This window comes from Oncorhynchus gorbuscha, linkage group LG12 (assembly GCF_021184085.1).
Source record: "Oncorhynchus gorbuscha isolate QuinsamMale2020 ecotype Even-year linkage group LG12, OgorEven_v1.0, whole genome shotgun sequence".
NCBI lineage: Eukaryota > Metazoa > Chordata > Actinopteri > Salmoniformes > Salmonidae > Oncorhynchus > Oncorhynchus gorbuscha.
In genome coordinates, this window is record NC_060184.1 from 31,152,946 (window position 1) to 31,167,462 (window position 14,517).

Below are 14,517 nucleotides of genomic sequence, written 5' to 3' on the forward strand. Positions count from 1 at the left end.
GTGGAAGTATTGTACCTATAGATTCAATGAAGTAGCCTCTAATGAATTTGAGAAATATAACCAACCTACAGCACTAGACTAAACTTAACTTGCTTCATCCTTGTGGCATTGCGAGATAAACATGGTAATGCCTTCACTGATTCCACATAAAGGAAGATAGTTTCTACATGATAGAGTGCTTGCTTTGTTATTCAAATGATCTTTTGACCTTTCTGTGATCCAGTGAACCCTGTTCATTGCTGCTTTCAACCACATGTTATATATTTTTTAAATAATGATTGTGCTCTACCCCTTGCCTCTATCCTTTACACTACCCTACCCCCTAGTTTATATTTCCGACTCTACTGACTTGCCTCTCACTTGCACGTTCCTCCAGGAGTCCGCACATCAACTGGAAGAAACAGAAGTTAGAAAGGGATTCTCAACTAATGATAATGCTACAGTAATCATTCAGTTCATAGAGCACACAATTCCGGTTGGAGGATACCCACAATCAGGAGGGTAAAAACCAGGGATGGAATTCTCCATCTGGGAATACTCCAACTGGGATTTCTGAAAAACGTGGATGTTTTGGGGGAATTTTGCAACCCTACCCCTTGATCCTCAACTCTGGGCACCCTCTAATTTCCCCTGTGTGGTTTTCTATTTCAGTATCGTGTCATTGCTGATCAAAGCCACCAGCAAGTCCAGAGTGAATCGCAGTGGCATCAGTCCCCTCCATCTTGCCGCCGAGTGCAACAGGGATGAAGTCCTGGAGGTCCTAATCGAGGCCGGCTACGATGTCAATGCCATGCTGTCAGCGGACCGCTCCAAGATGTACGAGGATCATCGCAGCACAATTCTATACTTTGCCGTCGCCAATGGCAATGTGGAAGCGACCACCATGCTTCTAGAAGCCGGTGCCAAACCCAACCTAGACACCTTCAACACGCTACTGGTGGCCGTGAGGCAGGGTAGTATCGAATTGGTCACTTTGCTGGTGGAGCATGGGGCCAACGTTAACGCCTACGTCCTGACTCACCCCACCTCATTCCCGGCCACTGTCATGTTCAGTATGAAGTACCTGTCCATGCTGAAGTATTTGATGGACAATGGCTGTGATGCCCACTCCTGTTTTAGCTGCACTTACGGCAGTGGTCCACATCCACCCATTCAAGAGACATCTGAGAGGGATGACTTGCGCTACAATAACGATACACGCAGGAATACTGGGAAAGCTGTTCAGGTAAACAAAATGTACATGGGAGTTAAATAGGTTGGTATAGTTATTATACGACATAGTAGTACTAATTATACCACAGCCAGGTATAACAGCTATCAGTACTATGTAACAATGTTTACCTACACTGTAATCTCCTATGTAGCTGTCATGTTAGCACAGGTATTTGGAACACTTTCTTGTGGGGACTTAAAAATACAATATACCATAGCCTACCATCGCTTTTTGTCTTTCCATCAATAGTTCTGTGAGATAATCTCAACTCAGGCAATAAACCGCTGGGCAGGACCCATCATAGACGTACTCCTGGATTATGTTGGCCATGTGAAACTCTGCTCCAGACTTACTGAACACCTAAATAGCTTTGGGGACTGGGAAGCCATCAAGGAGAAAGCAAGTGAGTGTCCCCAGACTTGCAAACAAGCACAGACACACACACACACACACACACACACACACACACACACACACACACACACACACACACACACACACACACACACACACACACACACACACACACACACACACACACACACACACACACACACACACACACACACACACACACACACACACACACACACACACACACACACACACACAGACACTCTTAGAAAAGTGCTGTCTAGAACCTTTAAGGATTCTTCGGCTGTAGGAGAACCCTTAGAATAACAATTTTTGGTTCCAGGTAGAATCCTTTTGGGTTCCATGTAGAAACCTTTCTACAGCGTGTTTTACATGGAATTTAAAAGGGTTATACAGTTGAAGTCTGAAGATTACATACACTTAGGTTGGAGTCATTAAAACTAATTTTTCAATCACTCCACTAATTTCTTGTTAACAAATTATAGTTTTGGCAAGTCGGTTAGGACATCTACTTTTATGCATGACACAAGTAATTTTTCCAACAATTGTTTACAGACAGACTATTTCACTTATAATCCACTGTATCACAATTCCAGTAGGTCAGAAGTTTACATATGCTAAGTTGACTGTGCCTTTAAACAGCTTGGAAAATTACAGAAAATTATGTCATGGCTTTAGAAGCTACCGATAGGCTAATTGACATAATATGAGTGAATTGGAGGTGTACAATTTTAAAGGCAAGGCTACCAAATACTAATTGAGTGAATGTAAACTTCTGACCCACTGGGAATGTGATGAAAGAAATAAAAGCTGAAATAAATCACTTTCTACTATTATTCTGACATTTCACATTCTTAAAATAAGTGGTGATCCTAACTGACCTAAGACAGGGAATTTTTACTAGGATTAAATGGCAGGAATTGTGAAAAACTGAGTTTAAATGTGTTTGGCTAAGGTGTATGTAAACTTCCGACTTCAAATGTATCTGGAACCAGAAATGTTTCTACATGGAACCAAAAAGGGTTATTCTAAGGGTTCTCCTACAGCCAAAGAACCCTTAAGGGTTCCCCTACAGCCAAATAATCCTTTTTTCTTAGTCTATTACACAACAGAAGGTAGAATTTTGGTGTAGCGGTATGCGTGGTATGCGTGGTTGATAACCAGGGTTCAATACCAGCCTGTTACAGTGGTGCCGTGACCTGGATCCCAGAGCTCATGTCTATCAGCTGCTGGGGTTACTTCTGTGATGAGGGGGATGTCATGCACACGTGCACACCCAGCCACACACACCAATGCCCAAACAGGCACTTATTTTGAGTGACTTGTGCACATCTTATATGTATACTGTTTATATAATGTACAAGCGTCACATATTATCGTATCTGTTGCCATTGTCTTACAGCTCCCCCGCGTCCACTGATGCAGCTGTGTAGGCTGAAGATCCGGCAGCAGGTTGGACTCCACAGACTGAGGTGCATCAACAAACTGCCCCTCCCACCAAGAGTAATCAAGTACCTTAACCACGAAGAGCGCAAACAAGAAGAGTTTTGTGCATTCTAGAGAGTGACATCATAGTCAAAACAAGAGATGACACAGGGAATGCCGCACAAAATTGATTGACATAATCAGTGTTTATGGTGTGAATATTTTTACTGATATTTGAGCAGTAATGTAGAGTACAGTTACATTTCACAATTAAACTTTAAGATCAGACTTATATAGTAATTTAATAAGCTCACCCGACAGGTAGACTTACCAAAGTTGGTAGCATTTTATTTGACTGTTGTAGACATTTCTAGGTACTTTCTAGTAATTACTTTTATTTAAATTACTAGGTATTCACAAGTACATGGTAAAATGGTAATTATAGTAATATCATATTAATTACTTGTTTGTTTCAGTGAGACCAACTTAAGCAACATTTTTAAACAAATATTGAAATGGGTTTGTGTCAAGTTTAGAAAATGTACATGTTTAAGTGTACAGTAATTTTGGGGCGTTATAGGACCCTGTAAGGCAAGCTTTTATGAATTTGTGATATTTTTTTTGCATAAGTTCAACCTTAGTTGAGACTTCATGATATTGTTATTGAGAATAGTCTATTCAATTTCTCAATGAAATATAAAAATGAAATAAATACACAAATGGATTTTTGTCAAGGTTTGGAAAGCTGCCTATTTGATTGCACAGTATTTTTGGGGAAACATTTTACTCTTTTAGGCTACCTTCTATGTACAGCTGAAGTCAGAAGTATACATACACCTTAGCCAAATACATTTAAACTCAGTTTTTCACAATTACGGAAATTTAATCCTAATTAACATTCCCTGTCTTAGGTCAGTTAGGATCACCACTTTATTTTAAGAATGTGAAATGTCAGAATAATAGTAGAGAGAATGATTTATTTATGCTTTTATTTCTTTCATCACATTCCCAGTGGGTCAGAAGTTTACATACACCCAAGTAGTATATGGTAGTGTTGCCTTTAAATTGTTTAACTTGGGTCAAACCTTTCGGGTAGCCTTCCACAAGCTTCCCACAATAAGTTGGGTTAATTTTTGCCCATTCCTCCTGACAGAGCTGGTGTAACTGGGTCAGGTTTGTAGGCCTCCTTGCTCGCACACGCTTTTTCAGTTCTGCCCACACATTTTCTATGGGATTGAGGTCAGGGCTTTGTGATTGCCACTCCAATACCTTGACTTTGTTGTCCTTAAGCCATTTTGCCACAACTTTGGAAGTATGCTTGGGGTCAATGTCTTTTTGGAAGACACATTTGTGACCAAGCTTTAACTTCCTGACTGATGTCTTGAGATGTTGCTTCAATATATCCACATAAATTTCTCTCCTCGTGATTAAATCTATATTGTGAAGTGCACCAGTCCCTCCTGCAGCAAAGCACCCCCACAACATGATCCTGCCACCCCCGTGCTTCATGGTTGGGATGGTGTTTTTTGGCTCGCAAACCTCCCCCTTTTTCCTCCAAATATAACGATGGTCATTATGGCCATGGCCAAACAGTTCTATTTTGTTTCATCAGACCAGAGGACATTTCTCCAAAAAGTACGATCTTTGTCCCCACGTGCAGTTGCAAACCGTAGTCAGGTACACCTCCAATTGACTCAAATTATGTCAATTAGCCAATCAGAAGCTTCTAAAGCCATGACATCCTTTTATGGAATTTTCCAAGCTGTTTTAAGACAGTCAATTTAGTGTATGTAAACTTCTGACCCACTGGAATTGTGATACAGTGAATTATAAGTGAATTACTTGTGTCATGCACAAAATAGATGTTCTAACTGACTTCCCAAAACTATAGTTTGTTAACAAGAATTATGTGGAGTGGTTGAAAAACAAGACTTTATGACTCCAACCTAAGTGTATGTAAAATTCCGACTTCAACGATTTCAGTATATACTGTAGGTTGTGTTTTTGTAAATATTAAATTTTTACAGTTTAACTAATGCCAAATATAGGAGTTGAACATTAAGGTTTACAGCATTTTCTGAGAGTAAATTTCACAGGAGATATTGAGAATATGAGAACAAAGCACTATATTTAATTTGATATGTGTAAATAGATTCCAATTTGTGTATTTGCAGTATTCTGTATGACATCTAAGGTATGGGTCACCTTTTTCCAATATTTGGGTATATTTCTCTTGAAGTTGACCTCCATGTACTTGCATTTCCGATCATGGAAACAATTCAATCTTGTGTCTGTTGAAAGAAATAAACATAATTTGAATATCAATTTCTATGGGTTGATCATTAGTCATCAAATAATCCATTAGTCCAGTAATGAACCATTTAGAAAATGATTGTATTCATTGGGATATGCAATAATTACATGTTTGCGTTTCCAGTTTTAAGGTCTAGCATTCCTGAATAAAAAATAATTGTTGATTAGAATGTGTGTGTGTGCATGCTTGCACTTCACTTCAGACAAACTCCTCATGATGGAGCCAAATGACTTCACAGATTGCTCTATGGATAAAGTTGTGTTTATACCTTCCTCCCTCTTGCCCTCTAGCGTTGGACAGAACTACTGCTGTAGATCACAGGAGGTTGGTGGCACCTTAATTCGGGAGGACGGGCTCGTGGCAATGGCTGGAGAGGAATTGGTGGAATGGTATCAAAGACACTACAAGAACAAAAGTATATGGACACCTGGTCGTTGAATATCTCATTCCAAAATCATGGACATTAATATGGAGTTGGTCCCCCCCTTTGCTGCTATAACAACCTCCACTCTTCTGGGAGGCTTTCCACCAGATGTTAGGACATTGCTGCAGGGACAGCTACAAGCATTAGTGAAGTCAGGCACTGATGATGTGCAATTAGGCCTGACTCGCAGTCAGCGTTCCAATTCATCCCAAAGGTGTTCAATAGGGTTGAGGTCAGGGCTCTGCAGCCAGTCAAGTTCTTCCACACCGATCTCGACAAGCCATTTCTGTATGGACCTCGCTTTGTGCATGGGATCATTTTCATGCTGAAACAGAAAAGGGCCTTCCCCAAACTTTTGCCACAAAGTTGCAAGCACAGAATGGTCTAGAATGTTATTGTATGCTGTAGCGTTAAGATTCCCCTTCAATGAAACTAAGGAGCCTTAACCATGAAAAACAGCCCCTTCACAATAACAGTTGTGAATAAGAGTTCAAAGTTCATACCAAGTTGCTATACTTTAAGCTCATGCTATACTCTGGCTGGTATGGTCAAAATTCATCCTTTTGGCGTGTCGATCGTCATCTTCACGTTGAAATTCTATGCTAATTTCGTTAGGTTCTTATCTAAGCCCTTTCAACATATGGACCGTCGTCCTCTCGTCCTTGGAACACAAAGGTAGATTTTTGTCAACGGGCTTATATCGTAGTAAATAGAAGGGCATGTTTCATAGTTTACAACCAATGTCTGTTCACTCAGAAGCCCCCTCTGAGTGAGCAGAGTTTATTTTATGACAAACCATTCTCTCATTAAGAAGCTTAAATTACATTTAATCTTTTCACAAATAATTTCCTATTTAAACATTTACATTTCACAACAATTCTATGTGAATCTGATAGTGTAGACTTGTGTAGAATGTGTTGACTTTCCAAGATACAGTTTATGACATACTATCATTAGTAGTAATGTCTCAGACAACAACTGACCTGACATCATATTCATTAAGTACCAACTCATATTTTCAACTGGTTGGATTATGGTTCCGTTTCCCACCTTTTGATGTTACCAGACTCTATGTTAACAAAGGCTTTCCAAGAGTCATTTCTTTAAAGTAGAGAGAGAGAAAAGGGGAAAGGTAAACCTCCCCCAACAGGCCAACGTCATGACATATATCTTTCCAAAAATCCATGGTAGCAAAGATTATCTACACTGACAAGTGGCGTATTTAGCATGTACATCTTGGGGGGGCAAACAACAACAAAAAATTGGGGGGATGCATGCCAGCAAAGCCACAACACAACACATGCCGCATTTATTGTAGTCGGGGATTTTAACAAAGCTAATCTGAGGAAAACTCTACCGAAGTTCTACCAACACATTGGCTGTAGTACAATTCAAACAGTGTAGTTATTCCATCTGCAAGGCAATCAAACAGGAAAAACGTCTGTACAGAGAAAAAGTGGAGTCACAATTCAACGGCTCAGAAACGCAATGTATGTGACATGGCCTACAGACAATCACGGACAACAAAGGGAAAAAAATCGGCCACGTCATGGACACTGACCTCTTGCTTCCGGATAAGCTAAACACCTTTTTCGCCCTCTTTGAGGATAACACAGTGCCATCGACGCAGCCAGCTACCAAGAACTGTGGGCTCTCATTCTCCGTGGCCGATGTGAGTAAGACGTTTAAGTGTGTTAACCCTCGCAAGGCTGACGGCCCAGACGGCACCCCTAGCTGCGTCCTCAGAGCATGCACAGACCAGCTGGCTGGAGTGTTTACGGACATATTCAATCTCCCTATCCCAGTCTGCTGTTCCGACATGCTTCAAGATGTCCACCATTGTTCCTATACTCAAGAACTCAAAGTTAACTGAACTAAATGACTATCGCCCCGTAGCACTCACTTCTGTCGTCATGAAGAGCTTTGATAGACTAGTCAAGGATCATATCACCTCTACCTTACATGACACCCTAGACCCACTTCAATTTGCTTACCGCCACAATAGATCCACAGACGATGCAATCGCCATCGCACTTCACACTGCCCTATCCCATCTGGACAAGAGGAATACCTATGTATGAATGCTGTTCATTGACTATAGCTCAGCATTCAACACCAGGCCCTGGGTCTGAACCTCGCCCTGTGCAACTGGGTCCTGGACTTCCTGATGGGCCGCCATACTACAACAGAAGTAGGCCTGATTACCAACAATGACGAGACAGTCTACAGGGAGGAGGTGAGGACCCTGAAAGTGTGGTGCCAGGAAAATAACCTCCCAATCAACATCAACAAAAAAAGGAGCTGATCGTGGACTTCAGGAAACAGCAGAGGGATCACCCCCCTATCCACATCGACAGGACTGCAGAGGAGGAGGTGGAAAGCTTCAAGTTCATTCAGCGTACACATCACTGACAAACTGAAAAGGTACACCCACACAGACAGGGTGGTGAAGTAGGCGCCTCTTCAACCTCAGGATGTTGAGAAAATGTGGCTTGGCACCTAAACCCTCAAACTTTTCCAGATGCACAATTGAGTGCATCCTGTTGGGCTGTGTCACCACCTGCTATGACGACGGCACCGCCCACAACCGCAGGGCTCTCCAGATGCGTGGTGCGGTCTGCCCTACGCATCACCAGGGGCAAACTACCTGCCCACCAGGACACCTACAGCACCCGATGTCACAGGATGGCCAAAAAGATAATCAAGGACAACAACCACCTGAGCCACTGCCTGTTCATCCCGCTATCATCCAGAAGACGAGGTCAGTAAAGCTGCATAAAAACTGGGACGGAGAGATTGAAAAACAGATTCTGCATAGGGCTGCTGCCCTATACAGTGGCTTGCGAAAGTATTCACCCCCTTGGCATTTTCCCTATTTTGTTGCCTTACAATCTGGAATTAAAATTTAGTTTTGGGGGGTTTGTATCATTTGATTAACACAACATGCCTACAACTTTGAAGACGTTAAATATTTATTTATTGTGAAACAAGAAAAAAATACAAAAAAACCCAGAAAACTTGAGCATGCATAACTATTCACCCCCTAAGGTCAACACTTTGTAGAGCCAGCTTTTGCAGCAATTACAGCTGCAATTCTCTTGGGGTATGTCTCTATAAGCTTGGCACATCTAACCACCCATTCTTCAAGGCAAAATTGCTCCAGCTCCTTCAAGTTGGATGGGTTCCGCTGGTGTACAGCAATCTTACCACAGATTCTCAGTTGGATTTAGGTCTAGGCTGTGATTAGGCAATTCCAAGACATTTAAATGTTTCCGCTTAAACCACTCAAGTGTTACTTTAGCAGTATGCTTAGAGTCATTGTCCTGCTGGAAGGTGAACCTCTGGAAAGACTGAAACAGGTTTCCCTCCAGAATTTCTCTGTATTTAAAACAAATCAAATCATAAAATCAAATGTATTTATATAGCCCTTCTTACATCAGCAGATATCTCAAAGTGCTGTACAGAAACCCAGCCCAAAACCCCAAACAGCAAGCAATGCAGGTGTAGAAGCTAAAACTCCCTAGAAAGGCCAAAACCTAGGAAGAAACCTAGAGAGGAACCAGGCTATGAGGGGTGGCCAGTCCTCTTCTGGCTGTGCTGGATGGAGATTATAACAGAACATGGCCAAGATGTTCAAATGTTCATAAATGACCAACATGATCAAATAATAATAATCACAGTAGTTGTCAAGGGTGCAGCAAGTCAGCACCTCAGGAGTAAATGTCAGTTGGCTTTTCATAGCCGATCATTAAGAGTATCTTTACCGCTCCTGCTGTCTCTAGAGAGTTAAAAACAGCAGGTCTGGGACAGGTAGCACGTCCGGTGAACAGGTCAGGGTTCTATAGCCGCAGGCAGAACAGTTGAAACTGGAGCAGCAGCACGGCCAGGTGGACTGGGGACAGCAAGGAGTCATCATGCTAGGAAGTCCTGAGGCATGGTCCTAGGGCTCAGGTCCTCCGAGAGAGAGAATGAAAGAGAAAAAGAGAGAATTAGAGAGAGCATACTTAAATTCACACAGGACACCGCACAAGAAAGGAGAAGTACTCCAGATAACAAACTGACCCTAGCCCCCCGACACGTAAACTACTGTAGCATAAATACTGGAGGCTGAGACAGGAGGGGTCAAGAGACACTGTGGCCCCATTCGATGATACCCCCGAACAGGAAGGATATAACCCCACCCACTTTGCCAAAGCTCAGTCCCCACACCACTAGAGGGATATCTTCAACCATCAACTTACCATCCTGAGACAAGGCCGAGTATAGCCCACAAAGATCTCCGCCACGGCACAACCCAAGGGGGGGCCCAACCCAGACAGGAAGACCACGTCAGTGACTCAACCCACTCAAGTGACGCACCATCCACCATTCCTTCAATTCTGACCAGTTTCACAGTCCCTGACGATGAAAAACATCCCCACAGCATGATGCTGTCTCCACCATGTTTCACTGTGGGGATGGTATTCTCGGGGTGATGAGAGGTGTTGGGTTTTTGCCAGACTTAGTGTTTTCCTTGATGGCCAAAAAGCTAAATGTTTGTTTCATCTGACCAGAGTACCTTCTTCCATGTGCTTGGGGAGACCCCACATGCCTATTGGTGAACACCAAACATTTTTGCTTATTTTTTTTCTTTAATTAAATTCTTATGGCTATAGGGGCAGTATTGAGTAGCTTGGATGAAAGGTGCCCAGAGTAAACGGCCTGCTCCTCAGTCCCAGTTGCTAATATATGCATATTATTAGTAGTATTGGATAGAAAACACTCTGAAGTTTCTAAAACTGTTTGAATGATTTCTGTGAGTATAACAGAACTCATATGGTGGGCAAAAACATGAGAAGAAACCCAAACAGGAAGTGGGAAATCTGAGGTTGGTCGATTTTCAACCCAGCCCCTATTGAATACACAGTGGGATATTGGTTAATTTGCACTTCCTAAGGCTTCCACTAGATTTCAACCGTCTTTAGAAACTTGTTTGAGGATTCTACTGTAAAGTGGGACCGAATGAGAGAGGAATGAGTCCTGGGATTCCTGAGAGTGCATTCTGATGAAGATCATCAAAGGTGAGTGAATATTTATAATGCTATTTATGACTAATGTTGACTACCCAATATGGCGGATATATTTTTGGCTGCTTTGTTGTCTGAAAGCTGTACTCAGATTATTGCATGTTTTGCTTTTTCTGTAAAGCTTTTTAAAAATCTGACACAGCGGTTGCATTAAGGAGAAGTGTATCGATATTTCCATGTCTAACAATTGTATTTTCATCAACATTTATAATGAGTATTTCTGGAAAATGATGTGGCTCTCTACAATATCACCAGATGTTTTTGGAACTAGTGAACATAACGCGCCAATGTATACTGAGATTTTTTTATATAAATATGCACTTTATCGAAGAAAACATACATGTATTGTGTAACATGAAGTCCTATGAGTGTCATTTGATGAAGATCATCAAAGGTTAGTGATTAATTTTATCTCTATTTGTGTTTTTTGTGACTCCTCTCTTTGGCTGTAAAAATGGCTGTGTTTTTCTGTGGCTTGGCTCTGACCAAACATAATCGTTTGTGGTGCTTTCGCTATAAAGCCTATTTGAAATCAGACACTTTGGTGGGATTAACAACAAGATTACCTTTAAGATGGTATAAGATACATGTCTGTTTGAGGAATTTTAATTATGAGATTTCTGTTGTTTGAATTTGGCGCTCTGCACTTTCACTGGCTGTTGTCATATCAATGCCGTTAACGGGATTGCAGCTCTAAGAAGTTTTTAAGCAATCGCTTTTTTCTGCCCACTCTTCCGTAAAGCCTTGCTTTGTGGGTTGTATGGCTTTAAAGTGGTCCTATTGACAAATACTCCAAGCTCCACTGTGGAGCTTTGCAGCTCCATCAGGGGTATCTTTGGTCTCTTTGTTGCCTCTCTGATTAATGCCCTCCTTGCCTGGACTGTGAGTTTTGGTGGGCGGCCCTCACTTGGTAGTTTTTTTGTGATACCATATTCTTTCCATTTTTTAATAATGGATTTAATGGTGCTCCGTGGGATGTTCAAAGTTTTGGATATTTTTTTATAACCCAACCTTGAACTGTACTTGATCTGTACTCCACAACTTTATCCCTGACCTGTTTGAAGAGCTCCTTGGTCTTCATGGTGCCTCTTGCTTGGTGGTGCCTCTTGCTTGGTGGTGCCTCTTGCTTGGTGGTGCCTCTTGCTTGGTGGTGCCTCTTGCTTGGTGGTGCCTCTTGCTTGGTGGTGCCCCTTGCTTGGTGGTGCCCCTTGCTTAGTGGTGCTGCAGACTCTGGGGCCTTTCAGAACAGGTCTATATACACTGAGATCATGTGACAGAGCATGTGACACTTAGATTGAACACAGGTGGACTTTATTTAAATCATTATATGACTTCTGAAGGTTTGGTTGCACCAGATCTTATTTAGGGGCTTCATAGCAAAGGGGGTGAATATATATGCACGCACAACTTTTCCATTTTTTTTTTTTTGAATTTATTGAAACAAGTAATTTTTAAAATTTCACTTCACAAATTTAGACTATTTTGTGTATGTCCATTACATGAAAAATCCATTCAAATTACAGGTTGTAATGCAAGAAAATGGGGGATGAAAACTTTTGCAAGGCACTGTATACATAGACTTGAAATCACTGATCACTTTATTAATGGAACACTAGTCACTTGAATAATGTTTACATATTTTGCATTACTCATCTCATATATATATACATTATATTTACATTTAAGTCATTTAGCAGACGCTCTTATCCAGAGCGACTTACAAATTGGTGCATTCACCTTATGACATCCAGTGGAACAGTCACTTTACAATAGTGCATCTAAATCTTAAAGGGGGGGTGAGAGGGATTACTTATCCTATCCTAGGTATTCCTTAAAGAGGTGGGGTTTCAGGTGTCTCCGGAAGGTGGTGATTGACTCCGCTGTCCTGGCGTCGTGAGAGAGTTTGTTCCACCATTGGGGGGCCAGCGCAGCGAACAGTTTTGACTGGGCTGAGCGGGAGCTGTACTTCCTCAGTGGTAGGGAGGCGAGCAGGCCAGAGGTGGATGAACGCAGTGCCCTTGTTTGGGTGTAGGGCCTGATCAGAGCCTGGAGGTACTGAGGTGCCGTTCCCCTCACAGCTCCGTAGGCAAGCACCATGGTCTTGTAGCGGATGCGAGCTTCAACTGGAAGCCAGTGGAGAGAACGGAGGAGCGGGGTGACGTGAGAGAACTTGGGAAGGTTGAACACCAGACGGGCTGCGGCGTTCTGGATGAGTTGAAGGGGTTTAATGGCACAGGCAGGGAGCCCAGCCAACAGCGAGTTGCAGTAATCCAGACGGGAGATGACAAGTGCCTGGATTAGGACCTGCGCCGCTTCCTGTGTGAGGCAGGGGTCGTACTCTGCGGATGTTGTAGAGCATGAACCTACAGGAACGGGCCACCGCCTTGATGTTGGTTGAGAACGACAGGGTGTTGTCCAGGATCACGCCAAGGTTCTTGGCGCTCTGGGAGGAGGACACAATGGAGTTGTCAACCGTGATGGCGAGATCATGGAACGGGCAGTCCTTCCCCGGGAGGAAGAGCAGCTCCGTCTTGCCGAGGTTCAGCTTGAGGTGGTGATCCGTCATCCACACTGATATGTCTGCCAGACATGCAGAGATGCGATTCGCCACCTGGTCGTCAGAAGGGGGAAAGGAGAAGATTAATTGTGTGTCGTCTGCATAGCAATGATAGGAGAGACCATGTGAGGTTATGACAGAGCCAAGTGACTTGGTGTATAGCGAGAATAGGAGAGGGCCAAGAACAGAGCCCTGGGGGACACCAGTGGTGAGAGCGCGTGGTGAGGAGACAGATTCTCGCCACGCCACCTGGTAGGAGCGGCCTGTCAGGTAGTACGCAATCCAAGCGTGGGCCGCGCCGGAGATGCCCAACTCGGAGAGGGTGGAGAGGAGGATCTGATGGTTCACAGTATCGAAGGCAGCCGATAGATCTAGAAGGATGAGAGCAGAGGAGAGAGAGTTAGCTTTAGCAGTGCGGAGCGCCTCCGTGATACAGAGGAGAGCAGTCTCAGTTCAATGACTAGTCTTGAAACCTGACTGATTTGGATCAAGAAGGTCATTCAGAGAGAGATAGCGGGAGAGCTGGCCAAGGACGGCACGTTCAAGAGTTTTGAAGAGAAAAGAAAGAAGGGATACTGGTCTGTAATTGTTGACATCGGAGGGATCGAGTGTAGGTTTTTTCAGAAGGGGTGCAACTCTCGCTCTCTTGAAGACGGAAGGGACGTAGCCAGCGGTCAGGGATGAGTTGATGAGCGAGGTGAGGTAAGGGAGAAGGTCTCCGGAAATGGTCTGGAGAAGAGAGGAGGGGATAGGGTCAAGCGGGCAGGTTGTTGGGCGGCCGGCCGTCACAAGACGCGAGATTTCATCTGGAGAGAGGGGAGAAAGAGGTCAGAGCACAGGGTAGGGCAGTGTGAGCAGAACCAGCGGTATCGTTTGACTTAGCAAACGAGGATCGGATGTCGTCGACCTTCTTTTCAAAATGGTTGACGAAGTCATCTGCAGAGAGGGAGGAGGGGGAGGGGGAGGAGGATTCAGGAGGGAGGAGAAGGTGGCAAAGAGCTTCCTAGGGTTAGAGGCAGATGCTTGGAATTTAGCGTGGTAGAAAGTGGCTTTAGCAGCAGAGACAGAGGAGGAAAATGTAGAGAGGAGGGAGTGAAAGGATGCCAGGTCCGCAGGGAGGCGAGTTTTCCTCCATTTCCGCTC

General features: G+C 43.3%; 1 protein-coding gene across 2 annotated transcripts in view; it reads left to right on the plus strand.

Annotated features, from left to right (window-relative positions):
- Positions 1-3,944, plus strand: part of asb2a.1 (ankyrin repeat and SOCS box containing 2a, tandem duplicate 1) — a 32,601-nt gene extending 28,657 nt beyond the window's left edge. For both annotated transcript variants that reach the window (XM_046291821.1, XM_046291820.1), the window contains exons 7-9: positions 652-1,225; positions 1,463-1,616; positions 2,991-3,944. In XM_046291821.1, the coding sequence (XP_046147777.1) occupies positions 652-1,225; positions 1,463-1,616; positions 2,991-3,148 (886 nt within the window). In that variant the 3' untranslated portion in view covers positions 3,149-3,944. The remainder of the gene's footprint in view (positions 1-651; positions 1,226-1,462; positions 1,617-2,990) is intronic.
- The last annotated feature ends 10,573 nt before the right edge of the window (positions 3,945-14,517 follow it).